General features: G+C 52.5%; 12 protein-coding genes and 1 non-coding gene across 13 annotated transcripts; 5 read left to right on the plus strand and 8 right to left on the minus strand.

Moving 5' to 3' along the window:
• Positions 1 to 377: 377 nt before the first annotated feature.
• On the plus strand, positions 378 to 1,076 carry BO66DRAFT_437299 (uncharacterized protein; the record flags this gene model as incomplete). Its single annotated transcript, XM_025650975.1, has 1 exon — positions 378 to 1,076. One exon carries the CDS (start codon positions 378 to 380, stop codon positions 1,074 to 1,076), a length of 699 nt encoding a protein of 232 aa, XP_025505101.1.
• A 417-nt stretch (positions 1,077 to 1,493) lies between these two features.
• BO66DRAFT_448458 (MFS transporter) lies at positions 1,494 to 3,301 on the minus strand. Its single transcript, XM_025651744.1, has 2 exons — positions 2,769 to 3,301; positions 1,494 to 2,711 (listed from the first exon to the last, which is right to left on the minus strand). Exons 1-2 carry the CDS (start codon positions 3,145 to 3,147, stop codon positions 1,573 to 1,575), a joined length of 1,518 nt encoding a protein of 505 aa, XP_025505102.1. The 5' UTR covers positions 3,148 to 3,301; the 3' UTR covers positions 1,494 to 1,572.
• A 1,018-nt stretch (positions 3,302 to 4,319) lies between these two features.
• BO66DRAFT_437301 (oxidase ustYa family protein) lies at positions 4,320 to 5,464 on the minus strand (the record flags this gene model as incomplete). The annotated part of the gene is made up of 3 exons (XM_025650976.1): positions 4,320 to 4,781; positions 4,859 to 5,127; positions 5,194 to 5,464. The coding sequence occupies 3 exons, from the start codon at positions 5,462 to 5,464 to the stop codon at positions 4,320 to 4,322; spliced, it is 1,002 nt and encodes a 333-aa protein (XP_025505103.1).
• A 1,054-nt stretch (positions 5,465 to 6,518) lies between these two features.
• Positions 6,519 to 7,319, plus strand: BO66DRAFT_437302 (uncharacterized protein; the record flags this gene model as incomplete). Its single annotated transcript, XM_025650977.1, has 1 exon — positions 6,519 to 7,319. One exon carries the CDS (start codon positions 6,519 to 6,521, stop codon positions 7,317 to 7,319), a length of 801 nt encoding a protein of 266 aa, XP_025505104.1.
• Positions 7,320 to 8,289: 970 nt separating this feature from the next.
• BO66DRAFT_371719 (flavin reductase family protein) lies at positions 8,290 to 9,196 on the minus strand (the record flags this gene model as incomplete). The annotated part of the gene is made up of 2 exons (XM_025645462.1): positions 9,026 to 9,196; positions 8,290 to 8,961 (listed from the first exon to the last, which is right to left on the minus strand). Exons 1-2 carry the CDS (start codon positions 9,077 to 9,079, stop codon positions 8,290 to 8,292), a joined length of 726 nt encoding a protein of 241 aa, XP_025505105.1. The 5' UTR covers positions 9,080 to 9,196.
• Positions 9,197 to 10,321: 1,125 nt separating this feature from the next.
• Positions 10,322 to 11,482, minus strand: BO66DRAFT_390912 (alpha/beta hydrolase). Its single transcript, XM_025647124.1, has 2 exons — positions 10,955 to 11,482; positions 10,322 to 10,869 (listed from the first exon to the last, which is right to left on the minus strand). The coding sequence occupies exons 1-2, from the start codon at positions 11,381 to 11,383 to the stop codon at positions 10,516 to 10,518; spliced, it is 783 nt and encodes a 260-aa protein (XP_025505106.1). The 5' UTR covers positions 11,384 to 11,482; the 3' UTR covers positions 10,322 to 10,515.
• Positions 11,483 to 12,484: 1,002 nt separating this feature from the next.
• BO66DRAFT_448464 (uncharacterized protein) lies at positions 12,485 to 13,174 on the minus strand (the record flags this gene model as incomplete). The annotated part of the gene is made up of 1 exon (XM_025651745.1): positions 12,485 to 13,174. One exon carries the CDS (start codon positions 13,172 to 13,174, stop codon positions 12,617 to 12,619), a length of 558 nt encoding a protein of 185 aa, XP_025505107.1. The 3' UTR covers positions 12,485 to 12,616.
• Positions 13,175 to 13,690: 516 nt separating this feature from the next.
• BO66DRAFT_390913 (sugar porter family MFS transporter) lies at positions 13,691 to 16,038 on the minus strand. The gene is made up of 4 exons (XM_025647125.1): positions 15,413 to 16,038; positions 15,294 to 15,359; positions 14,547 to 15,225; positions 13,691 to 14,453 (listed from the first exon to the last, which is right to left on the minus strand). Exons 1-4 carry the CDS (start codon positions 15,685 to 15,687, stop codon positions 13,944 to 13,946), a joined length of 1,530 nt encoding a protein of 509 aa, XP_025505108.1. The 5' UTR covers positions 15,688 to 16,038; the 3' UTR covers positions 13,691 to 13,943.
• Positions 16,039 to 16,761: 723 nt separating this feature from the next.
• On the minus strand, positions 16,762 to 18,184 carry BO66DRAFT_390915 (glycoside hydrolase family protein). Its single transcript, XM_025647126.1, has one exon. The coding sequence runs from the start codon at positions 18,011 to 18,013 to the stop codon at positions 16,952 to 16,954; it is 1,062 nt and encodes a 353-aa protein (XP_025505109.1). The 5' UTR covers positions 18,014 to 18,184; the 3' UTR covers positions 16,762 to 16,951.
• Positions 18,185 to 20,114: 1,930 nt separating this feature from the next.
• On the plus strand, positions 20,115 to 20,187 carry BO66DRAFT_t127. Its single transcript has one exon. It is a non-coding gene; the product is annotated as a tRNA-Trp (tRNA).
• Positions 20,188 to 20,836: 649 nt separating this feature from the next.
• On the plus strand, positions 20,837 to 22,246 carry BO66DRAFT_390916 (uncharacterized protein). The gene has a single exon (XM_025647127.1). It carries the CDS (start codon positions 21,155 to 21,157, stop codon positions 22,076 to 22,078), a length of 924 nt encoding a protein of 307 aa, XP_025505110.1. The 5' UTR covers positions 20,837 to 21,154; the 3' UTR covers positions 22,079 to 22,246.
• Positions 22,247 to 22,826: 580 nt separating this feature from the next.
• On the plus strand, positions 22,827 to 24,407 carry BO66DRAFT_55795 (PAF acetylhydrolase family protein). The gene has a single exon (XM_025653399.1). The coding sequence runs from the start codon at positions 23,008 to 23,010 to the stop codon at positions 24,157 to 24,159; it is 1,152 nt and encodes a 383-aa protein (XP_025505111.1). The 5' UTR covers positions 22,827 to 23,007; the 3' UTR covers positions 24,160 to 24,407.
• On the minus strand, positions 24,408 to 25,317 carry BO66DRAFT_55796 (uncharacterized protein). The gene has a single exon (XM_025653400.1). The coding sequence runs from the start codon at positions 25,118 to 25,120 to the stop codon at positions 24,656 to 24,658; it is 465 nt and encodes a 154-aa protein (XP_025505112.1). The 5' UTR covers positions 25,121 to 25,317; the 3' UTR covers positions 24,408 to 24,655.
• Positions 25,318 to 25,734: the final 417 nt, after the last annotated feature.

Genomic DNA, 25,734 nt, shown 5'->3' on the forward strand with positions numbered 1-25,734 from the left:
AGCCATCGTCGGTAACGAGGAGAGTGGCCTGGAGCTCATGACCATCTTTTTGGATCAATGTGTAAAAAGGGAGTCCGCGACTGTGCCTAACACGGAGGTTGTGGTGATCAGTCGTCTTCAGAACACGAAATCCGGCAGTGGTATCTTCGAGCTGCTACTTGAAAGGCGCAATGCAGATGATGGGATCTCCCCACCCATCAAGGAGCTCTTTGCATTGTCCATCACGATAAGGGCCCGGAGTATGGCAGTGTTGGTTCGAGCACGACATGAAGTGTTCGCCTCGGATAAAGGCTTCATTCTCAAATTTACAGAACGCGCGCATATTTTTGATGGAGCAACCCCATAGCCGTCTTCCTACCAAGCAGATAATGCATGAAATGGCGGGGGCGGATACAGGCAGCTTGCAGGAGGATGTTAGCCAGGTACTTAACGTCCTGTTGAATGCGAATCTCATAGCAGTCGACGAACAAGTGATGGAGCTCCTTGCACCAAACCCTTATGCTTTACAAATCTTGCTCGAACGGTACCCCAACGTTCCCATTACGCATCGAGCCGCTGTGCACGCAGCAGGCAATTCAAAGGCCTTTTCCATTCTTCTCGACGGACGAGCTCCCGACATTTCGATCTCGCAGGATGTCATCCTCTCCATAATCAAGTCACAGGACGCGCTGGACAATTTGCAACGCATCCTCAAACATTTCGGGACCGAAGCGCCGATCACGGACAGAGCTTTGAAGGGTGCTGCGCACAAGCCCGGGGCATTCAAGATTGTTCTTCGAGCAGAGTGTGGTAATGTAGCTCTCTCCGAAGAGGTGGTTGTTTTCGTCACTTACAGAAATTTCGAAGCATTGCAGTGGCTCCTCAAGGAGCACAGTTCAGCGGTGCCGTTAACAAAACGAGTGCTGGTGGCCGCTGCGGCGAGTGCTCTATTTGGTGTACAATCCTCTGCCAAAAACGACCTCTCTATGCCGGTTCGGATCGGGTTCCCAAAGCTATATGGAAGTTTGGCGATCACTTCTGTGACTTCTACGAGGGAGAAAATCCTTCCGTGGACACTTCCCGGTTTCGGAGGATAGCCACCAGCGATATTCTCCAGTATACCAATGCTGTTGATAGCTCTAAGGAGCAATTCGAATAGATCTCAATCGCCAGCTATGAGGGCAAATGCAGTCTTCTCATCGACTTGATATTTGTCTGTATAGCCTACGATCTGCCCGTTTCGACGACAGAAAGAATGCAGAGACTGGTGTTGGAAAAGTCTCATGCTTATGCAATCAGAGATCTGTTGCTTTCAGATCGCATTCTCATGTATCGGATGGGGGAGTTTGCGAAGATGCTAAGGTCACTGGTCCTCGCTGAAAGAGATGAGGATTCGAGCCTCGATGGATGAAGTTAGGTCCCACTGCTCTTGGCCCTGCGCCTTTCACGAAGATAGACGTATCATTCATGACTACCTACTCATGTGCAAAGAACGGAAGTCAACCAGAATATATATGTTATACTGCATGAACATGCATTTATCGCTTTCCTTCTATAGAGTCAGTCCTTTGGGGCCGCAAGGGGTATGCAGGTCTATACCCGTACAAGTGTCAATGCGATTCCCACCAACCCATAGAGCAGACTACCCAACACCCACACCCACCCGGACCCCAGTCCGCCAATCTGCAATCCCAGCTTGAACACATTCGTAAAGCACAGGCTACCCAGGATATTGCCCACGTACTGCAGGATCTCGATCGCGGAATACAGTCGCGCGGTCTCCTCGCGTTTGACCAACGCGGTAGCCAGCGACCGCATGGTTAGGGCAAAGCCCGCTCCCGCCGCATAAACACTTACACTGGGAATCAAAAAGATGACTGATGGCGAGAGAGCAATTCCGAGCGACCCCAGGAGCAGAGCGGCAAGACTGAAACGCGCGACCTGCAGGTCTCTTTGGGGGAGGGATAAATAGTGCAAAACCTTTTGGGAGAGGTACGGGAGGAGGAACAAGAAGACGAGGATGGTGATCCCCGCATGGAAGGAAACGATCAAGTTCGCTTGCGCCAAAGTCCAGGCGAAGCGTCTGGAAATGTGCTGGGTCAGGAACGGAAAGGAGCGCTGCACGAGCTCGACTGTCGCAAAGGAGAATAGGAGCAAGAGTGATTGCTGGTGGAAGATGAACAGGTAAGGATGGATGAGACGTGCCAGCCTTTTCGGCAGTGGAATGGGTGTCAGCACTGGCTTCGAAGATGTATCACATGTCGATACTGGCTCGTCTGGGCTTGGTGCTGCTGGCTCTTTGCTTCTCACGGGCATATTCATGGTCTCGGGAAGTGACAGCGCACAGCCAAGGCCTATCATCACCGTACCACAACCAATTAGCAGTGGGATCCATGGGTTGAGAGCCATGAGTCCCGAGCTGATCAAGCTGGCCAGGAAACTTGCCACTTGACTGGCAAGGCCGACCCGGAAGAACAGCGCTGCGCGTTGCGCATCGGTGGCCAGATCAGCCAGCATGGCCCAAATCACGACCAGTGCCACGGCTGGTCCTCCCCCGATGATCCAGCTGAGTGCGGCGAGCCAGATCGCACGGAGGGGGAAAGTGCCCGAAAACCATAGAACGGTGTTGGTGATGATCGCATTGAGCAGAAACCCTGGAATAGTGAGGCGGATAGCTTGTCGGCGACCATACCGATCCGCCAGCAGTCCGTAGGGAATGGCGCAAATGGCGCCTGCATGAAAGGTCAGCACTAACGCATGTTTCTGTTAAGGTTTGGCGCTTGACAAACACAGTAGTCCCTCGAGCAAGTCGGAGTATCCTTTCACCGTAGCGACTTCGGTCTGCACTTCTGCTATCTTGCACAGGTGCTCGGGCAGATGGCCGGAGGCGGGCAGGCGAGCTGGGTCGTGTCGACGCCAATAGTTATCGCAGGCGATCATCTCGATCACCCGCACCATTGTACCCCCAATCAGCTGGCCGCCGACTTGGAAGCTCAACAGAATCGCGACCACGGTGATGACCAGGCGCAGACGGGTACGTGGTGGCAGGTTTGGCTCTGGGGCCCCGCTACAGCCAGCCTGGCTGTCAGGTTCCCCCCTAGGGAGGAACGGTTCATCCTCGCCGTGGGAACTATTACCTGACTCCAAAGACACGTCAGGAAAGGTCATTGCGAGGAGCGGGCAGAGAGCCGAGGTAGATGTGGAACGCAAAAAAGGCCCTTAGGATGGCTCGGTTGCTGGAATGGAAGGCTGGTACGGGAGGGTTCTCTGCACAAGCAGGATAATAGTTTCTCTCTCTCTCTACCAGCATTCCGGAAGGGACTAACGGCGGTGAATATTTGTGCACAGACACTCACCCAGTGCGTGAGGAATGTGACAGCTCTACCACGGTATGCTTGAATCACACACCACCTACGTATAGTGCAGCGCACATTATTCAATTGGAACGCTGTTTCCGACCGTATGACAGTCCCTGCATCTATTGCAAATAGACAGCGGGGTCGAGTATAATAGTGGACTTATGTCGTAGGCGAATGATGAGTGAATAAGAAAGTTAGCGGCGATCCTGTAAATGCAGTTTGTCTCACTAGTAAGACTGATCATTTCCCGATTTGGAATATGAGCACCTTTCCAGCCAGCCACCTGCAAAGCAGCGGGGCATTATTTGACTTGTTGTAACTGGCTACTATCCACTCCGAGTACAGAGATGCAGTGTATGTACTCCGTTGATAACTAACTACCTAGTGCTCTTAACTACATACCTACCAAGTAGTTACATATTACCTTCGGATCTAAGGTATGATCTGAGACAGAATACAAATGCCGATTGGCTAGCATCAAACATACCCATCAGAGTCAATTGATTTTCGGATGTATCCGTCTCCATCTCCACTTTGGGGGTGGAGATCCCTTGTTCTTTCCGCTGACTAGAGATGGTAAAGATTGCGCATGTGCAGGATGGCCGCTGGTCTCCGCCCTCGTATAGCTGCTTCCAAGGTGGCTTCGACCGCCTGGCCACTTCTATCCAGGTTATGATTGGTGGGTATCATGAGTTTGAGCTGGAATACCCAAGGCGAGTCGAGAAAACACTTAGGCATATGCACAAAGTTCCCGGTGCGCCAAACATCACGTCATAGCCCTTTCTTGAGGTTACTCTGAATCCTATGTAGTCCTACGCTTGGGATTATCCAACTTGTCACAGGCGGTGGAGAAAGGGAGGCAGTGTGCGTGTATGTGTGTGTCATTAGACAAACTACCAGCATCCCCTTTCGATGCTCCCATACATCTTTTCGTAGACCGATTAGAATACTCCATCTAAACCAAGCCTCTTGCGGCCCTATTCAAAATCGACCGCCCCCGGAAGTCACATTGGATTGATGAGCATGATGCTCATGTGGGGCCCTAAGAGGTTCCCCTTCTTGCAGATGATGGTCGCCTAACTTTATGCCGAGTTCATAGTCTTGCTTTTTCCACGGTGCTGGCCACACGAATGCATCCTTCGGTAAGGGCATGGCATCAAACTTGGCGGTGTCGACCGCATTGTCGTGCTGCCAGTCCAAGAGAGCATTGAAGTCGCGACATTTGCGGTTCACACTAAAGTCGGGCCATGGAGCGTGACGATCTTCGACCCAGTCCAATGTCAAGACCTCCGTGTTGGCATTGCACTGAAGATTCTGTAGCAGGATGTCGGTGCAGTGGCCCAGATGAATCCACCACATCTTATCTTTAACATCCAGCTCGGGTTCGTAGCCGGGGTAGTCGGCGAAAGCGGCTTTGCGCAGCATGTTCAGGCAATGGATTTGCTGTGGTTCCATGGGGTTAGGACTTTTGCCTTGTACAGCTGAAGGACCAGAGAAACGAGGACAACGGGTATTCTTACATGCATCACGTCCAGCTGAACCATGTAGGCATCATCGCCCATTCCCCAATAATCATTATCGAAGCGCGCGACGGTGTCGGGGTTTTTACCGAGCTTGAGGATTTGCTCGCGAGTCACAACATGTGTCAGGACGTCTTCGAATCGCGCCCAAGCGGCATCGTTGGCAGCGCTGGGCTCTTCGCGGGCGATGGATATTTCTGGAAGAGCGAAGAGCGTTCCGTTCAGCGTGGCTTGGTACCTTGGAATCTCAATGTCGTCCAGGATAGGTGCTTTCGTTGTGTTAGTCCACTGGTTTAGGCCCGAGGAAGCATTTGGAATGGAGTATGGAGACTCACACCACCATGACACTGGCCTAAGAATCGCATTCTTCTCTTCACTCGAAAAGCTGCCTTTAGCGCTGAGGACTAGACCAGTGGTAATGCTCAGGAGAAGTGCGTTTGCGATTGTCAAGTATATCCAGGCTCTTGAGGGGTTTTGCGGCGGGCTTCTCTTGGTAAGCAGCTCCTCTGACTCGATATTCTCTTCATCGCTATCGCGACTCTCAGTCTGTAGGGCTTGAAACTTGAAATCTTGACGAAAGGTTCTGAGAAGCTTAGAGAACACCATTGTGGGTGCGAGTGATGCTCTGGAAACTCGGTTCTACCATAAGATGCTGAAGGTGAGAACTAGGTGGGCAGAAATCGCTTTCAGCATAGAAGAAGATACCTGCAGTGCCTATGACAGTAAATCCTGAGTACCTACGGTAGTGAGGGCGTCAGACATGAGAGCAGGATGGCATCATGCAGTCCCAGAAGTGATCGACAGCGGGTCTCGTGCATCGCCAGCCGCAATGGCGGGGCTGAAGCGAAGATCACAGACTTAGTGCATGCAATAAACACACTGAGGTCATATGTGACTTATCTTACTTGAGCCGGGACGGCCTAGAACCGGAGCATCACAAGGTCACATGCTGATGTTCAGCTCCCCTGCAGTCGAATTGGCAATTATAATGGGGCAAAGTCTTGCGGTTCACAACACCTTCACACTGCTGCATGGATATCCATTCGAACTACTTCTTTCGGCAATGATAGGCCCGAGTAAGGGTTCCGGTCATGCCGTACCACTAGCAGAGACGTGGGTTCGGAGCTGAGCCTTATTACCTACTCTGGTTGCACAGCACTAGTGGCTTCTACTGTTGCACATGGGAATGTGAATAGCTCAACCCATGAATCATACTCCTCAACTTGATTCACAATCAGTACTGGTACGCCTGGTTCTAAATCGACCGCATGAAAGCTCAATGAAGTAATAGCTCAGCAACATACCACTCTTCATTGCAATGCCAAGATGTAGCCTCATGCGTGGCGTCGAGATCAGCAAGGTTCATGGATACAGCTTCTGAGGGACAAACCTGTCTACAATGTGATGCCAGAGGTTCTTCATTCGGTGACTCTGACATACAGCCGCCTACAGGGTAGTAGAAACCCCCCGAGACCTGGGCCGGCGGGAACTGTGATAGTCGGGGTGCTTTCAGTGCCGCGGAACCAAGCAGACCACCTGAACACCCCATCCAAGTTTCTATAAAGGACTTCCTGTCTACATCGGCGGTTTCTTCTCATCTTTCCACACCTCACCCCCGCCACACTTCCTCTGAATATTTTGGACTACCTTGCTTGTCAAGATGCACCTCTCTTGCCTTCTTGCGCTCCTGGGAGCCACAGGGTTCACCTTCGCCCTTCCTGTCTCCAGCAACCTTGACCAGCTTGAGTCGTCCTCTCAGGATCTGGACAAGAGATTCTACTATACCCACTATGTTGCCCCGGAGAGGCGTGATGAGGAGGCACTCGACAAGCGCTTTTTTTACCTTTACGACACTGCCCCGGAGAAGCGTGACGAGGAGGCCCTCGATAAGCGATTTTATTACACCCACTATGTTGCCCCGGAGAAGCGTGACGAAGAGACCTTGGACAAGCGATTCTACTACAATAACTATGTAAGCCCGGAGAAGCGTGACGAGGCCCTCGACAAGCGGTTTTATTACACCCACTATGTTGCCCCGGGGAAGCGTGATGAGGAGGCACTCGACAAGCGCTTTTTTTACCTTTACGACACTGCCCCGGAGAAGCGTGACGAAGAGGCCTTGGACAAGCGGTTCTATTACACCCACTACACGGCCCCAGAGAAGCGTGATGCAGAGGAGGAGGCCCTCGACAAGCGCTTCTTCTACACTGCCTACACGGCCCCTGAGAAGCGCGAGGCAGAGGAGGAGGCCCTCGACAAGCGCTTCTTCTACACTGCCTACACGGCCCCTGAGAAGCGTGATGCAGAGGATGAGGCCCTCGACAAGCGCTTCTTCTACACTGCCTACACGGCCCCTGAGAAGCGTGATGCAGAGGATGAGGCCCTCGACAAGCGCTTCTTCTACACTGCCTACACGGCCCCCGAGAAGCGCGATGGGGAAGCCGCTGACAATGAGAACTAGCTTCAACGCTCTCCCTTTGGTCGAGGTATATCCTCCCTTCCGGCAAGAATGGATCTGAAACCAGCAGGGGAAGGCCTGGCTAACGGAAGACGACTCCAGTTTGAGTATGGATTGCACCTGAATACGTGATTGTCTGTGTCTTTAAAGTGGTTTTCTTAATTTATCACATAATCTGCTTCAACGCATTTTGCACAAGTACACTACCTTGATTTTCTTGCCTGCACTTCGAAGCGAAGTCACAAGCTCTGCTTGCTTTCCCCCATGACTCTTTTGTAGGCACGGGTAGCAATCCACATTGAAGCATAGATTATCTTCTTAATAAACTGTACTGTACACAGACTAAGCCTGTCAGTCAAGTATCAAGCAGACAAATGTCACAAAATGCCTACGCTTCAGAATGTGTACAGCAATATGTCCAGAATCTTCTTACTGCCCTCACGACCCCCAAAAATACCAATTCGGAACTTGAAACTTGGGTATGTACCTTGTCTGCAATCGGCCCATTTCCGGGCCTGTTGTGGTCACTTTCGTGAAGGCTTCCCTTTGGCAAGAGGTTGACATGGCATCCGCGGCACTGCCGCTTTTTGTTCTCCACACGAATCGGGCAAAACTCCTTGGTTGGAGAACCTGGGAGTCAGAAGGAAAGCCAAAGACTATGGCTCTGAGTTTGATACCTACTGGGCACTATATGCGTACGCCTTCCACATCCCCAAATACCTCTTTTCTCTTTATCATTCTCTTCTTGGTTGACAAAGAGGTGGATCGTTGTAACCCCGAGTAATCAGGGTAAAATAACAAAAGAGAAAAAGAAAACCTTCCCCTTTTTTCTTATTTCACTATATTGGTAAGTTCTTAATACGGTTATGTACAAACACCCAGCAAGGTAGTGGGTGCAACAATGAGTGCTGTCTCACATTACCAATGGTTCAGATGCAACCAGATCTACCACTCATCCAAATCCTTCACCCACTCAGGAATTCTTCTCAAGAAACTCAGACACCTGACCCGCTGCCGCCTTATTAGCCTCATTCTTGCTGCGATTCCTCGCCGCATTCCCCTCCAACCCATACAGCACATCGGCCGACATGTTGGGGATGATCATCTCGAAGGTATCCTTCACCACAGTGTACTGGTAGTAGCCGCAGCGCGCGATGGGCTGCGTCTTCTTGATGTCGAGCAGGCCGTCGGTGAGCACGCGGTCCGCGATGTGCACGCCGATCACCTTCCCAATGACGATGTCGACGGTGCCCATGGGCGGGTTGCCCGGCAGGCGGACGGTAGTGTGGTACTCGCACTCAAACTTGACGGGGGACTCCTTGATCATGGGGACATCCACCAGCGTGGCCTGCTCCTTGGTGATCTTGCAGAGCTCGAATTCGTCGGTGCCGTAGGGGGTCTGCTCCGCGGTGATGTTGACGGCTTCGCGCAGGTCCCAGGTGGCGAGGTTCCACACGAAGGTGCCCGTCTCCTCGGCGTTGATGACCGTGTCCTTCCGGATCCCCTGGGCCGTCTGGTTGGAGGAGAACATCACGTAGGGCGGGTCGAAGGTCAGGTTGTTGAACTGCGAGTACGGCGCCAGGTTGCACTGGCCTTTCTTGTTCTTGGTGGAGATCCAGCCGATCGGGCGGGGTACGACGCAGGCCTGGATTTTTCTTGGGGTCAGTGGCTGTGAGGTGCGGTGACTGCGTTTGGGAGTGCATTCAGACCTTGAAGGGATCATGGGGTAGTCCATGCTCAGTGACTCCGGGTTGATAGAACATCTTTGGTGGTGTGCTTCGTTGGCAGGGCTCTTTGACTGTGTGTGAAAGGTTTGCTGGTATCCCTTGACGGTCAGAGATCGAAGTACTTTATATACTCAAGAGATTGGCACCTGCAACCCCCACAGCGGCATATCAACCGGCAATCCGCTGGGTATCGTGCTGTCATGATCCACGTCTAGGAATGCCAGAGGGTTAGTTGTCTCCTCCCGACAGCCCGGTCATGGATCGATCGATCGGGAGGTGTTCCGAGGCTCCGAGATGCCGATCCCGAGAGATCGGCGACTAAGTCCCGCACCCTTCGCCTTGTCCTCGTATGCAACTATATCTACTGGAGCTAGGGAAGCAGTATTGACGATTTTATATGATCCGTCGTACCGAGAGTCCCCATTCCTGAGCCATTCTGTCTCTTTTCGTGGTCGAATGATATGACTTCAAAGACATCTGCCTGCCAGACATCCAAATAATCAAACGCTCCCTTATCCTCCCACAACTTCTTGTGCCTATTCCCCTACCGAAGCCATATCCCTACTAAGTCTTGGTTATGGTATCCTTGACACCGGCCCAGTGTTCTATGACGTCATGTCCCAAGTATTGACCTTCCCGCCTCACTTTCCTCACTCCCATTGCCAGGATCCCGAATACCCGAGGCCCCGAAAGCCCAGTCCATGGCGGATGATACACTTCTATATCAAGAATACCCCAAAGGGTGGGGGTTCTTCTCGGAAAAAGGTACCGTTGCTCTTATAGTGTACAGGGTTCCGGAAAACCTGGCTCGTCAGACGTATATCAAAGACGCTACCGCGACGGCATAGTGTTGCACTAGCTCTGAGAGCCTCGCCAAGCATTCTCACTGCGGTCGTTTACGTCTCTTCCGGCGTCTGTTGCGCGAAGGATGGACAAAAAGGCTATCCCATGTCCTTTGCACTGACGAGCCTCCACCGAGATTGAGAAAGCGAAAAGGCAGAAGAGGGGGGAATAAACATACAACCGCATAACGGTGGCAGCGCTCACCAGGTACCGTGCGGATGAAAGGCGCCTTGGTGGCCTGTTAGGCATCCGCTTATAGATACCTGAGCCACCCAGAATATGAATGACCGATTGTGCGTGCGGTCTAAACAAAGTACCAACGTTGAAGCACGGCTCTCTACTAGCCAAGTGAGGAGGTATTAACATGTCGAATCCTATGATTGAATAGGTACAAACGACAGCTACAGACCGTAGGAGACATTCGGTAGAGATTAGCACATCCATTTCGGCGGATCGCATAAGTCACTTCTCTTGGGTTAATCCCCATCAAAAGGCTTTTCAAGTTGACCACGTTCGTTATTTTAGATAAAAATGTGTCAATTGGTAGCAACAGTCTGTCGAGCACAACAACTTGGCCGATGTGTATTTGGATTTCTGCACCACGCTGTGGGCACGGGATTCATCACCAATTACTTTGCAATAAACCCATCAATGAACTTGACAATCTGCTCCGCCAAAGCCTGAGGCTGGCTCACAAACGGCATGTGTCCGGTCTTAAAGTCCACCACTTCCCACTTGACCTTGGACTTCTCCAGCCACAGATCCTGCAACGACACAGGGTTACAGCAGTCGTCCAGTGCACGCACATACGCCCTCCTCCCATCAAACGCACTCTCCGCCCAGGCCGGGGCAGTGGCGGGGGTCACAAAGGCTCGGAGTGCGTGTGGCTGCATGAACTTCGCCAATTCCGGCTCCAGGGCACGGTCGCAGTCATTGTACAAAATATCCATTGCTGGTTCGATGAGAGAAAGTCCCTGCGAAGGCTGAGAGCGAGTGGAAATGGAAAAAAAGTATCAATACAATGGCCTATGGTTATGATCGCGGTTGTTCTGGGTAGATCGTACGTACCTTGTCGGCAGTGATAAAAGGAGGGTAAGCGCCGCCTACAGCAGTCAAGAGCGACTCTCCCTCAAGTGCGATATTGCCCACCACGTAGATAAGGCCGATGACGCCAGTCGCTTGACCCTGGGCTCTTCTCGTTTCCTTTGCAAGTCCTCTTGCTGCGCCGCCAGCAACTACACCCCCGTACGAGTGTGCGATGATGACGATATCTTTACCCTGCTCGTCCAAAAGAGGGAGTAAGACGTTGTCGCGCAAGAAAGCAGAATCTTGGGCAGAGGACACGTTGGCCGGATCCGAGGGATTGCAGCTGGGGTATGATCCGGGGTGTGTTGCGTATCCGGCTTGGCTCAGATACGGTTGCAATTTCTCGAATCCTTCGGGTGTGCCGTAGGCACCTGGGACGATAACGATCACTGGGAGGTTCGTTGAAGACATAGTGAAGGGAATTCCGACTTGGAAAACAGGTTGCGGCTCTGTTATGATGGGTGTTGTTGCTGAGAAGAAAGAGGCTGACAAGAAAGAGGCTGAGAAGTCCGGATGGCTAAAGAAGCAACTTAGTCTTAGTTAAGTTAGTGGCCATTTGTCATGGTTTTAGTGACTTATCTAATCTCACCACTTTTCAATGGACCCCTGCAGATTTGTAATCGTTCAGGTGCATGTCATACGAAGACATCACGCCAGCCACAATTAGCTGCCTGTCAGGTTACATTGGCTGTGTTACTTGCACGTAGGCCTAAAAGGACCACGCCCGTCTATGAAGGTTTTGTACCCTATCAGGATATCAACAACTGGACACACCTCGGGTTCTAGATTCTAACATGCACCTGCAGGTGGGGGCTAGGTGGCAGTTACACACACTATTACCAAGTGTGGAGTAAACAAGGATTCAAACCAATTACAATCTTGATCCTTGGGAATACTAGGAGCCACTCACAACGGAAAAAAGTAGTGGGGCTTCAATGGCCGATGGTTCTTTGTACCTTTGATGGCTGAGATACAAGATTGAAGTCGCTGACAGTGCTGTCGATTGGGCCCGATAGTGGGGAGTATTGCCGTTGACGCGGGCCGAAACCTCGGATGGGACCTGCCATGCGCCACCCACCCTGTCTGTCTCTGACTCTCTGACAGGTCCATCACATTTTGGACATTAACAGGATCGTAGATGCACTGCACGGAGGAAAAAATGACAGTAAATACATTGCGCGATCAATTGTTGTTCCTGCATGGAAATTCATCATATGGGAGGCAGAGTACAGTACAATCGATAGCCACTTGAACGGACTGTAAAAAGAAAAACACATTTCTAGGGATCTGCGTGCGACCAAGAGAGTGAAGAAGACTCGAGTCAAAAAGAGGCCAAAAACATACAACAGAAGGGATTCGCTGGTGGTCACCCACCCAACTACTAACCTCCCGGCGTGTGGCTTAAGTACGGCTGAGCGGACGGGAAGCCCTGTTTTCCACACCCTGTGGTCGTATGTGCTAGTTTAAACAATGTGAGAAAATATATAGCTCTTGTGCAACGAGCTTGCCAGAGCCAGTCGCCTCCGAAGCGGACAATAAAGTATCAAGGAAGGGAGGGTGTTTATTTAAATCATAAAAGTACTATTGAATCTACCAAAGAAAAGTCAGGTCATCAAGGCCAGGACACGCCCCAGCCATCACCCATCACTGGAACTGGGCTCCAGGAGGCGGGATCCAAAGCGGGTTCCGGCGGCACCGGTACTTGAACTGCGTCAAGAGGTGCGTGATCTCAGCGGATTCCAGCGCAACACTGTACGCGTGATCTTGCCAGCGGCTATCGACGGGGGTGTGCAAGGCCAAGGGGTCGGCGGACAGGCGCTTCGGCTCACAGTCGCGGTTCATGGCGTAGAGCCGACACTGACGGTTAATGAGCACTATGCCCTTGAAATCCAGGGTCCGCCCCGCCGTGGCCGGGGCCAGACTCTGGAGGTGCAAGAAGCGCTTGCGCCCCGCCCAGAGCTCCTCCGGCACCCCCGGACGGGTTCCCCCCAACATGGTGAAGAATACTCCGGAGCTGGGGGTCGAGATCTCAACGAACTCGTTCAGGACCTGGTTCTCGTCGTACGTGTTGGTCGACCAGCCGCGGAGGTAGATATATCCCTCCGCGCGCGGGAAGACCGAGTCCAGGATGGTCACCACTTGGTCAAACAAGGTGGGCTGCTGCGGCTGCGGCTGCGCCTGCTGTGGCTGCGGCTGTGCCATGGCTACGGTTTTGATATAAGTGATAGATGAACTCAGAAACACTTGTTAGTCTCGTGCTTTGTGATGTCGATCAGGTGGTCTTGTCACAAAGGCGGATGGGGTTGATGAGACTTCCGTATAAAAATACGAGATGTGAGAGGTACTTATATGGCCTCGTGGGCATCAGAGAATCTCGGAGTCCACTGCTTTCTGGCTCTTCGGCACACGGAACACTTCTGTTATGCTGAAAGAGCAATTGAAAGTCCCCGGTCACTTCGCTACATAGGTTACAGTAGATTTCTATTAGCGGTTATATAGGGAGATTTCAGGAGATGTTCCATGAGATGCTGACACATGAAAGCAGTGGAGAGGCATATGCCGCGGCCGACCCCGAATGAAGATATGTACCATTTCAGCAAGACTCGGCGTAACCGGAGACCATCAGAGGTGTGTGGTGGGTGTCGGAGAAGAGTGGCATAACAAAGCATCCGGTTTATAATCCTTGCACGTGTGGTAGAAGCGAGTGTTATAGATTGAGGCAGCTATGGGAGGGGGAGAGAGATTGGAAGGTCGCACTTCTGATCCTCTGATATCTCCATACCAGCAGGGTGGATGAGGATGATGGACAGGGTTAGGGCCTGGGCTTTGCCTCTTTCAGCGGTAGGGCGGGTAGATTTAATTTCCACCTCATCTAGTCATAGTCACTTTAGTTACTACCTACTCACAATAAACCACCACATATCACGTTCAGTATGCATATCCCTGACCCCCTTCAACCGCGCCAATAGCCTCACTTCCCCTCCGCATGCACGAAAGTCAACCGCCCCGGTTTCTCATCCCCCTCCATTTCCTCCATGATCACCCCTGCCCGCCTGCGCGCGATGAACCCCTTGGTCTGCGACCCCGGCACCAGCCAGGGTTCATGCTCGAACAGGGCCGTCATCTCCTCGAGGGGCCGCAGGGCAGTCTCAGGCAGCACCAGCCAGAAGAAGATGGCGTTCGTGAAGTTGCACACACAAAACACCACGTAGAAGCGCCACCCGCCGATATTGTCGATGGCGATGTCCGTGACCTGGCCGATCATCGTGTTGAAGGCGAACGAGGTCATGGTGGCGATGGAGACCCCCTTGGACCGGGTCTTGGTGTCGAAGATCTCGGCGCAGATGATCCACGTCAGGGGGCCGACGGTCGCGCTGTAGGAGAAGTTGTAGCACCACGTCATCACGATGAAGGCCCAGCTGGCGGAGGTGTTGTTGGAGACGCCGGGGGGAAATTTGGCGATGAGGATGGTGGGGATGACCTTGATGATGAGATTGTTAGCGCGGTTTATACTTCAATTTGTGTCTTCTTGGTTCTGTTGAGGTCGAGACAGTTGGTGGAAGGGGGCGCTTACAAAGAAGAGGCAATTGAACAGATTGCCAATGATCTGGGGCCACCGACGGCCCGTCTTGTCGATCATCATCATGCAGCAGAATTGAGCAATGATGGCGATGATGGAGCTGATGCCTTGATATTTGAGGGTGTCGTTGGCGGCGATGCCAATTTGCTCGAAGATGGTCGTGCTGAAGTACTGGATGGCGCTCACCCCCGTCATCTGGGCTGCGGCCTGGATCGAGCACGCCAGAAACAGGCGGCGGAAGCATGACGGGTCCGTGAAAAGCTCCTTGTAGGATTTGGCCTCGGCCTCGTGCTCGTGAGCGATCGAGACGGTAATCTGTTCGTACTCAGCCTGCACCCAGGTGTCGGAGGTGTCGCCTCGGGCGTGGAGGCGAGCCAGCGTCGTGAGGCCCTCGTCCAGTCGGCCATGGTCGATCAGCCAGCGGGGCGACTCGGGGAACAGCAGGATGAGCGCGGCCAGAAACACGGCCGGCACCATCTGGATCCCCAGGGAGACGCGCCATTGGCGGGAATCATCGTCCGCAAAGTTGATGAAGGTGCCCCAGGAGATCCACGACGCAACCAGGGAGCCCACCCCGAGCATCAGCTGTTGGAGGGATGTGATCCGGCCGCGGATGTTCGGATGGGCCAATTCCGCCTGGTAGATCGGGACAATCATGACCAAGATTCCGACTCTTCAACCCATGAAAGAAACCCATTCAGTCAGCTCACGCGCTTCCCTGGGTCTCGGAGATATGCTCACCCCAACCCTGCGACGGCCCGACCAGCGTACAGATAACTCAAGCTCTGCGCACCTGTCTGCAGACCTCTGTTTCCGTTAGCCTCCTTGCTATAGTCCAGTGCTGCTCAAAGATCGCGTACCCGCCCAGCAAGAAGATCAGGGCTCCGACGAAGATGGTCCATTTCCGGCCGGCGTAGTCGCCCAGTGGACCGGCAAAATAGGCACCAAAGAAGGCGCCACCGGTGAAGACGGAGGTGACTGCTCCGCGCTTGGTCGCGTCGGCGTTAAAGGCATTGATAAGCGAGGGACTGGTGAGTGCCTCGGCGATGACACCAAGATCATATCCGTACAGCACCGATCCCAGCGACGCAAAGACACACACCAGAAACTGATACCATTTGGGAGGGAGAGCCATGGTGAACCCGGTCCGTGCGGACACAGAAAAAAAGACAACAGAAAAAAAAAGCTTGACTGTGCCACATTAATTCCTCCCCGAGTGTCAAGCTTTATGCAAAGGTCTTGGTGGTGAGAAAAGAGGGGGAAGAGGAATCCCCCGCAGGAATTTTTCCCTTTTGCTCTCTGATGCATCTCCGGGATGGCGCCTGAGCCGCCGGAGGTGGCGTGGTGTCACTCACTCACACGCCAGCCTTCATGAACCAACGCCGCTGGCTTATCAGAGTTAAGTTAAGCCTTGCGGGTGGCTTTGTTCAATAACTGCTTGGTCCTATGCCGGGGCCCCGGGATTTCAGACCCCCCCCCCCCGCCGGAGTCTGTCACTGTCTGCTTGTGGGGTGATTTGGGGAACTGAGTCATTTGACTAATAAGTTAGGAAGCGGCTTCGCTCATTCGCTTGTCATCATAGTGCTTGACACGTTCCTCCAGGTTATGGGTTATGACATAGGCAAATCATAAATCTGATCTGGATCCATTATGAGATCCGAACCTCCCCAGCTGTTGGCGAATTTTCCGGGAATGGAAGGCCAGGATACGTGATGAAGCAATTTTCATGACGCGAGGAGGCCCTATGATACAATTTCTAGCCAGGAACCCGAATAACACCTGGTATCATGATCAGTAAGACAATAAATCGTTCAAAGTGGGACACCAACCACCGTGACTGTGGCTGAAGATGGCGTGGCTTGGCCCTGTAGAGTATGAATACGTCAGCGGGAAGGCCGAATGCCGGGGCGGGCAGTGCCGGACTTAACTATGGATTTAATTAGGGCTGATTCGGCTGAAGCCGGAAAGGCCACGCGGCCTCCGCCATCCCACCCATTCGACCTCAATGAGTCTAGACTTCCAAACTGTGGACACAGCTGAGAGTTAGTTCCGTCGGGGAAATCTACCCGGACAATCTGGTTGGCTCTATCCAAGAACAAAGCGTTCTTTTTTTCATGGTACGCGGAACGCGCCCGCGCATACACACACAAACACACCCATCCACAATTTCACACTCAGGCACACCAACAAGATAGTGGTACGCGATCTCTGGGACTTCGAAGCGATTTCTATTGGTCTGGATACCCTGGATGACCTGAAAAAAAAAAAAAGAAAGAAAGAAAGAAAGAAAGAAAAAGAGGAATGAAGAAACGCACGAAAAAATCAGATGAAAAGTATGTATTCCAACTATGAGATCTATGGTATGGGTATCGCATCTACCGGTGCGACGCGGATGTAGCCTAGTTGGAGTGCTGCACGGGGGGCAACAGCGCGATCTTAGAGTCCAAACTGAATGTGAAGGAGTCGGAGGAAGAGGACTCCGACGAGGAGGAGCTGGATGCCGAGAAGGAAGACTCGGACGAAGAGGAAGACTCGTAAGAGGACGACGAAGAAGTGGCCGAAGAGGAGGCTGACGACGCTGACGACGACGTAGACGAGGCAGAAGAGGAAGAGGTGGAGGTGGAGGTGGAGGACGACGAGCTCGACACATAGACATCGCCCACGGAGTTGACGGCATCATCGGTGAACATGTAGTTATTGGCGCAGTAGAAGAAGGCGTAGCGTGTCACAGAGGACTGGGAATCGAGCCAGGAGACCGCCTCATTGAGGAAGCTCACAGTGGTGTCGGCGTCGGAGACACCGCTGGTGTCGGCGCTCAGGCCGAATTCGGTAAGCCAGACCTCGGAGATGTCGTAATCGGCGGCGGCCTCGATGGCTTCGTTGACAAAGGTCTTGAGTTCGTCGACCGAATCACCGTACCAGTGCACAGCGAGAGCGGAGATGTTGCAGCTGGAGCAGTCGCTCATGAAGCTCTTGAACCAGTCCAGTCCCTCGCCGCTGCTAGTGGAAGAGGTCACGGCGGGACTGACTAGCTTGGCGCTGTTGGCGTAGGGGGTGATGTACTCCGCGTAGAGTTCCGCCGCGGTGGCAGCGGTCATGTCAGCCTGCGACGACATGTCGGGCTCGTTGAAGCCCAGGATGTACGAGCTGCCCGACGAGAGTGCGGTCTCCACCGCGTCGGTCCAGCCATCGACATAGTCAGAGCCGGAGCCCCAGAGCATAGGGACGTAATCCACGCCCGAGGGCATATCGCCTCCCATAGAGCTGCCCCAGTTGTACGACCACGACACGGTACCAGCCTCGTCGTTGGTCAGGGTGCTCACCAGGGTAGCGTCATTGTACGCAGCACCGCGCTTGCTGGTAGAGCGCTTCTGTAGGCTGGTCCTCCGAGTTTGAACCGGGAAGGCAACAGCTGAAGCAGCAAGCAGGCCAGCGGTCAGAGAATGGGCGAAAGAGGGCATCTTGCGGACAATGATTGGACAAGGTCAAAGGATTGAATGAATGGGTTCTCGGACGAGATTGGGAAAAGACTGTCTTGGGACAAATGAATGACCTGACGCAGTAGAAGGAAAGACTGGGTGCACAGCACACAATTCGAACAAGGAATGAATGAATGATGAATTCAATTGACCAGGCGATGGAAATATTGGTGATGAAGTAGGGGAACGTGTGTTATATAGGCAAGCGAGCCCTAAGTTGGCAGGCAACCGCGGGTCCGCCCGGCATCGCGGCCATGGACGATGGTGCCTGAGTGGGCGCATGGCTGCGAATCTAGAATCGGTATACCAACTGCTGACAGCCCCGCTGCTGCGTAAGTCAATGATGGCCACCTATCCAAGCCCTAACCGCGAGTGTGGGGTGGTACTAGGTGTGGTCAGAGGACGCACTAGCCACTAGTCACTACCATATACAGGCTCATGCCGTACTGACAGGCAGAGTACCCATTGGCTCGAATGTTGACGCCGGCTCGTTGAATCAATTTTAGCAGTCGACCGCAGCAGCCGGTGGATCCATGGCGACGTTGTTTTCATGGCTGTGGTGGGTCTGTCACTAGTCCGGAACTCTAGATCGGTCCAAGACTCCAAGCAAATGGACGGAAATATCTTCGGTGCGATAACGATTGGACTATTTTCAGGCATCAAAAACTAGGTTAGCCCCGACAAACATGAAACACATACGTAAGCCTTGCTGAAACACCAGGAGTCAATGCACCGGCCATGTGTTCCTGAAAGACTGAGTTACAACCTGCTGAAGTTGCGAGATGCTGCTGGAATATACCAATCAATTTGCCACAATTCTGAACTTCTCTTCGCTTGTCGTAGCTCTACAAATCGGTCAATCGCTCTACACTCCGTGCTTTCAGTTTTTGATATTTTTGAGAAGTCATGTGGTTTGTTCACCGCGACATAGCCGACCATCCTGTAGACAGTAGTCCTCCCCACGGAGTCTTCAAAGAATAGAACAAGTACTGTACAGTTCTGCCAGCAGTTTCACGTTCTTTGAGTCATACCACCCCTCCAAAGCCGTTGCAGTACTCGACTTCGACGATCGTACTTGCCAGACTCATCTACCCTGTGGGGCGACTTGGTCCAGTGGGATTATCTTATGGTCGATACTCGTCCGCCCAGTATGAATCACGGCCGGCCAACTAAAAGACCACGAGCATCTGAGAGAATGCCCTAGAGTAGCCATAGTCTACTCGACGACCAGGATTGAACTGTACACGGCGCTCATCCTGCAATAGCCCAAATTCGCCCGCAGACCTCGGTTGCCTTGCGCTTTTGCCACCGTCACATCGCAGGAGGAGAGAAATCTACATCCCCATACCACCCCCTTTGCTCAAGCAATGGGTAATCCGACCAGTGAGTATTCCTATCAGCTACGACTTCCACCTCTGGCATGTTCCGGGGAAACACGGTACCTGTACAGCACAGACGCTGCGATGCGCGTAATTCACGACACGACGGGCGGATCCAAAAGGAGACACCCACATCCAATTCGTCCGCAGCCGAATATAGTCTGAGAAAGGGCTTCTGCCGGATGCTGGTCGATTCAGCGATCAAGTAATGGCATACGGGCTGCTATAGCAATAAGGGTGTGTATGCCGAGTTCGACGAAAGTTGACTCCAGAATCTCGGGTCTACGCGCGCATGGTGGTGGGCCATGCTGTAAATCTGTGCCAATGTCGATGTCATGTTCTGGGTGGGCTTACACAGGGCTCATGGCGGTTTTTAATTCTTTGGTTCAGTTTGGTGTTGACGAGAGATTGACCTTCGGTTGACATAACCCAAGCAGGAAATATATAACGACCGTCGTTCACATTAGCAAACCGTGTAACAATCTACATTCAACCTGCTAGCCTTACCGAAAGATTAGAAACCATCACATAAGTGTATGAGTCTAAGAAAGATACAATAACATAGGTTGGTGCATGTATAATGTCCAGATTCATTTGTTTTGTAGCCCGACCATAAAGTGGATCTTGCAAGGTAAGCTCGATGAGAGCGCAGAGTATCACATGTAGGATATAAGTATACAGATGGTTACGAATTTCACCCACATGGGCCTATGGCGCAATTGGTAGCGCGTACGACTCCAGATCGTAAGGTTGCCTGATCGAGCCGGGCTGGGCTCATTTCTTTTTTCCCATTAGTTTTTTTTTCTCGCCGCCCCCTTTTTCCTGATCCCCATGTCCATGTTGATTGGTCTAAACTGCGCGGCTGGCTCCCCTGTTGCCGTCGGAATTTAGTCCTCTTTCAGGAAAGCTTTCACTACACTGTGAGACCTTTGTGAAGTTGAATAAGCACTGGACTGTGCTTGGCTGTCTATCACTTTTCCCTTCCCATTTGACTTCCTTCTCAAAACAGACATTAGAGCGTTCTCACTGAGAACCAAATATATTCCAATTGGCATCACTTGCACAGCCAAACCTGAAACCGGTCGACACACCCCCGAGCACACCCAGCGGACAAAGCCTGTACCGACCCTGCAAAAATGTGAATGCGACGATCGCGAGCCACCAGAACTGTAGATAGTGTGAACATTGAGTCGCAAAATTGCAACCATGACCACCCGCGTAGAGTCTGGTAGTCATGAGCTGTTTAAAAAGAGGCTCCCAGCTGTGAGAAGTGGGTGTGTATTAAGATGTGTGTAATGTAAAATACGTGGAAGCCTGGCGGATATTATGAAACCCGAGGCAATGTGACCTGAGGCATCTCACATCAGTCTTACGGAGACTCTTGCTGCATGGTCATTTACCCAGGGAATGCTCTACAATCGGCTCGAACGCGGCGCCCATGCAAATCATTCGAATCTCTGGTACAGTAAAGAAATATGCTCGCCCAGATTCAAGTAGATCTGACCCGATGGGGAGTTCCATATCCGAAGAGGCCCCTTCCACAGGAGCAGCAGTCAGTCGTACCTTCTGTATACATAGAGAGACTCCAACTCACAACAAATCTGGTCAACTTGAGCATCGGAAAACTTGATATGTACAGTACAGATACCAGTCCAAATCCTACCTACGTGATCTTATTGTTACCCCCTTCTATCTTACTTCATCCTCGAAAGAAAGCAAGGAACCGAGACAGAAAACCACAATTATGACAGGCGGCCCAGCCGCGACCCAGCCCGCAGCTTCTGCGTCCCATGCCCCTACAGATCGGTGGGAAGACTCTCCTGTTGACCGTGATGCTCTCCGGGCCCACGAGTACTGCACTCAACGATGCCTGCTGGGCCTGCAGCGCCGTGGTGAGCTGGACGAGCAGTGTCCCAACGTCGAACGGCACCGAGTCAACGGCAGCACCCACCATCCCACTACCGTGGAGGAGCTGGTGGAGCAGATCCAATTGGGACTGGACCACAACCTGGAGCGAGCGATGCCCATCGTCGGGCCCGGATACGGACGCCCTGCCCGCCCCGGTGGCTCCGGCGCCCCCTTCAAGGTCGTCTCTCCTCGGTTCGGATACGCGGTGGTCGGAAAAGGAACCCTGTGTTGTATCTGGCCGCGCCTCGAACGGGAGGCGGATGTGTACACGCAAATTCTGGTGGCAGCACAGGGGTCCGCGGTGCCCGTGTTCCTGGGCAAGATCAACCTGCAGCAGCCATATGAGCTAGAAGGCTTCGGACGGGTTCGCCACATGCTCCTGATGGGCTATGGGGGTGAGGAGATCGGGATGGTGACGACCGTGGATAAATGGGACAAGTACAATCATCAAGCCACGTCCGCTCACGAGATCGAGGACCTCGGGGTTATGCACAAGGACCTGGCGCTTCGGAACGTGCTGTGGAATGCGGAGCTAGGCCGGGCCATGATCATCGACTTCGAGGCGTGTGAACTCGTGCTTGACCGGATCGCCGAGCGGCCTGCGTGGGTGCCAGAGGAGCTGGCGAGTCGCCCGTCGCAACAAATGTCTTTGGGTAGGTTTTCAATCGAGTATCGTGGGCACTGCAGATTCCACCAGGTGTGCTGCCATTATGACCCGGACGAGACTTGTCCCAATAGAAAGTATGGCTTACCACCATAGAAGTTCGTCTCTGGGCGATCTGATTTCCATTCATTCTGGGTTGATAGATTAGTTTAGCCAGTTTTCTTTCTTCATGTAATAGAATTCATGTCTGACACCAATGTCGAAGGGGAACTCTTCGAATGCTACACAGCCGTCTTTAAGTCCTATAGCAAGCGTCGTGGTGACGCGGCCCCGTAGTAATTGAAAATGCACGGACACCTCCGACATAAGCCATGCTTTCTTCATTTAACGGTCATTGGCTAGCATGGGGATGCTAAGCTCAATGGTGGTTAGCATGCTTATTCTCCACGCATGACAGTGGTGCTCGGATAAATCGGGTCAGCATGGGTCCCACCAGTTAGTGCAATAATTCGCGCATACATCCCATCTCCTCAGCCTTGCAAGACATATCATCTTCTTGAGACAGGTATTGTCTGTTACTATGGATAAATAACGCATACTGGAGGTCTACGTCTTTGTTGGTTTGCTCCTCCCTTAAGCCTTCTGTGGCTCAGGCCTACATGTTGCCCCGAGCTAGTGGGGTCGGGGTGGTGGTCATTAGTAGGCGAACTGTGATAAGATAATTAAAATGCCTCACATATCATCTATTTTTCACTGGATCCAAGAGAAAGTCTATCCTAGAGTTCTTTCCAGGTACCTACCGGGGGATGATGAGACAATTACCTGAGCAATACTATGAGACGTCATGATTGAGACCAGTCTGCTATAGGCAAGCCCTACGATGAAATTCCAAGGTCAGCTTGTCGTGCACAGACAACATTAATTCACTTAGTCTGTCAAATATCTACTATATGGCATCGAACTACACCGCAAGCGCCTCGAACTATTCAAGTATAAATCCATGATGGCTTGCTGCTGGATTCGGATCAGATTCCATTCTTAACGTCGAATTCTTTTCACACGCTCATCTTCAGAAGGCCGCCAACATGATCCGAGTTACCCTAGCCTCCATTTCCTTCTTTCTCAGTCTCGGACAGACAGCAATTGTTCCTCTGCCTTCGAGCACCGGACCGTGCGATGTCACGCTTCAGGCAAGTGAACTAGTCGATCTGTCTCGAACCGATCCTTTTGACCCTAAAGGAGGAAAACGTGCTCTCATGATCACCACTTTTACCCCGGCAAACTGCGGAAGTGTACTTTCCACATCATACATCCCGAATGCCACAGCCAGGTATGAGGATGAGAGTTTCCAGTCGCTTGGAATACCCTCAGGGACGTTCGAGTCGTTTCGGATCCAAACCCAAACCCAGCAGCAGCCACCGCCTTCCAGTCCCCAGGGAAATTACCCAGTCGTGCTATTCTCACCAGCTCTGGAAACCTCAAGACTGATATACACATCGCTGCTCCAAGACCTTGCCAGCTACGGATTTGCCGTCATCTCCGTCGATCATCCGTACGATGCCAACATCGTGGAATACCCCGATGGCCGCACGGTGGTCGAAATCCTCGGGAACATCAGTACAGATGCACAATACGTCTCAGCAATCAACGTTCGCGTTCAAGACATGAGATTCGTCCTGAATCAGACTCAGAACAGCACGGCGCTCGGGGAGATCTTCCCATTGAGCCGGGAAAATCCCCAGCTGCTCTCTCTGGATCGAGTTACGATCTTTGGCCATTCTCTAGGTGGAGCCACCGCCGCGCAGACCCTGCTGGTCGACTCTCGATTTGTTGGGGGCATTAACCTGGATGGGTCACTGTGGGGGTCTGTTGTGGACGAAGGACTATCGCGCCCGTTCCTGATGTTCGGGAATGCGAACCACACCCAGGCAACCGACGCCAGCTGGGCAGCGGTTTGGCCGCATCTGCGAGGATGGAAACTCGAACTCAAACTCGCACAGTCGAAGCACTATACGTTCTCGGACTTTCCAGTGTTTGTCGATGCTTTGAATATCTCGGACGACGCCAAGCAGATTGTCCAGGCCGGGTATATTGGGACTATAGGCGGGCTGCGGGCCAGGAACGTGATCGTTTCGTACATCACCGTCGCACTACGGTACTTCGTCTATGGGCGAACGTCAGACCTACTGAGCGGACCCTCGGCAGCTTTTCCTGACGTGACTTTTGTGTCATCTTGAGTTGGGGAGTGGCTTTTGGACCGATCTGGCTGGCGGGACAGGTGAGTTGCCAGCTAGCCCTATGCTGTCGCTGTGGTTGAGCCTGATTAGGCAAGATCTTACCCTAAGCTCACTGCTCACGATATAGTGGTTAGAGCGCTCTAGCAAACAGACTTGGGTTACTAAACAACAATTCATTGTCAACAGCTCGTTATAGAACAATCTTAATCTTCCAGTACAAAGAACTTGCACAGGGAGATTTCTTTACTCAGACAATGGCTCTTTAAGGCTATAGTAACCACACAAAGAATCCGGACAACCAAAGATTGTCCGCGAAGACGAGTCTGCTTAGTGTTCTTGTCCAACGAGGTCGTGGTGTCGAGAGGCCATTATCTCCATCAATCTTTGTCCATGACTTAGTAGCTTGTTTGTATCTCACCCCACTATACTGGAGCTGCATCTCACACAGCACACGCATCCAATCGATACCTCGCGTATAAATACCCTCAACACCCTCTTACACCCACTCATCCTCACCACTTCCACCAGGATCTTCAAAACCCAGGACCTGCACCAACAGCTTCTGTTTACTCACGAAGAGGAACCATCCACAATGGCACCCAACCGCACCCCTCCTTTCCACGGCACCTTCGACGGCGTGACGTTCACGCTCACGCGGCAACGACACCCCGGCCCGGAGGGTGTGGTGATCGACTACGTGCACCTGGAGCGCGAGGGCCACGAATGGGTCTCCCTGGCCGGGCGTCTGCTCCAGCAGCACTGGCGCCGGTACCCGTTGAGGCGGGGCGAGCGGCGCCGCGGGGCGACCGTCATCTGCGGCGGCCGCGTGCGCCTGTACATCGACGAGCCCACCTTCGACCGGCCGGTGGCACTCCCATTCTTCTACCTGAACGAGGCCGAGTGGGCCGCAGTCGATGGCATGGCCCCGCCTCTGCCGGTGCTCCTCGCGCTCCAGGAGCATCTGATGAAGCCGGGGATGGGGCTGACTCAAGAAAGAATGTAGGTTGGACTGACCCCCTTCAAGAAGGTAGGTAGTAGAGGTGGAGATCTAAATGGAATCAAAGAATAGAAACAAAGAAAAATATCATGGGCCCCGGATACCGGGCGATTGATGTTAATTCGAGATCCGAATATGCAACTGCGTCAATTATGTCTGCTCGTAATCAAGAAAGTGTCAATTTTGTAAATCAGTTGTCTCTTGAACCTTGGATTTAAGCAACCTTCTGCCCAACAAAGTCAAGGATCAAGACTTCGATACAAACTCCTCGAATTCGATGAGGGCCTTTACTGGTGTTGCAGCCGCCGAAAGGGGCGGACTTGCCTTCCACTCTTTGCAGCGCTCCTCGAGGGTACTGTACATACATGCAGTCCCTCTCGCCCTGCAGGAGGATGCGCCATGTCCCAGCCGCACCATAGACGACTGCAGACGAGTGGACGATATACCCGAGCTGCTCCTTGGTGCACAGATTGTTGCAGGGAAGTTGAAGCACGTAGAGATGATAACTGCATAGCCCTGGGAGAATACTTAGTATGCTAACACGGTTCGATCGAATCCGGACCAGTCTCGATCCTTAT

The sequence above is a fragment of the Aspergillus aculeatinus genome (genome assembly GCF_003184765.1).
Source record: "Aspergillus aculeatinus CBS 121060 unplaced genomic scaffold BO66scaffold_17, whole genome shotgun sequence".
NCBI lineage: Eukaryota > Fungi > Ascomycota > Eurotiomycetes > Eurotiales > Aspergillaceae > Aspergillus > Aspergillus aculeatinus.

Coding starts and splice junctions, on each gene's coding strand:
- BO66DRAFT_448458 (XM_025651744.1), bottom strand. CDS start 3,147: ATGACCTTTCCTGACGTGTCTTTGGAGTCAGGTAATAGTTCCCACGGC. Junction 2,712..2,768: donor CTTGCTCGAGGGACTACTGT/GTTTGTCAAGCG, acceptor CCTTTCATGCAG/GCGCCATTTGCGCCATTCCC.
- BO66DRAFT_390912 (XM_025647124.1), bottom strand. CDS start 11,383: ATGTCTTCAACGAACCTCCCAGTGATCGTTATCGTCCCAGGTGCCTAC. Junction 10,870..10,954: donor CTTTTATCACTGCCGACAAG/GTACGTACGATC, acceptor ACTCGCTCTCAG/CCTTCGCAGGGACTTTCTCT.
- BO66DRAFT_390913 (XM_025647125.1), bottom strand. CDS start 15,687: ATGGCTCTCCCTCCCAAATGGTATCAGTTTCTGGTGTGTGTCTTTGCG. Junction 15,360..15,412: donor CTGATCTTCTTGCTGGGCGG/GTACGCGATCTT, acceptor TAACGGAAACAG/AGGTCTGCAGACAGGTGCGC. Junction 14,454..14,546: donor TGTTCAATTGCCTCTTCTTT/GTAAGCGCCCCC, acceptor CTCATCATCAAG/GTCATCCCCACCATCCTCAT.
- BO66DRAFT_390915 (XM_025647126.1), bottom strand. CDS start 18,013: ATGCCCTCTTTCGCCCATTCTCTGACCGCTGGCCTGCTTGCTGCTTCA.
- BO66DRAFT_390916 (XM_025647127.1), top strand. CDS start 21,155: ATGACAGGCGGCCCAGCCGCGACCCAGCCCGCAGCTTCTGCGTCCCAT.
- BO66DRAFT_55795 (XM_025653399.1), top strand. CDS start 23,008: ATGATCCGAGTTACCCTAGCCTCCATTTCCTTCTTTCTCAGTCTCGGA.
- BO66DRAFT_55796 (XM_025653400.1), bottom strand. CDS start 25,120: ATGCTCCTGGAGCGCGAGGAGCACCGGCAGAGGCGGGGCCATGCCATC.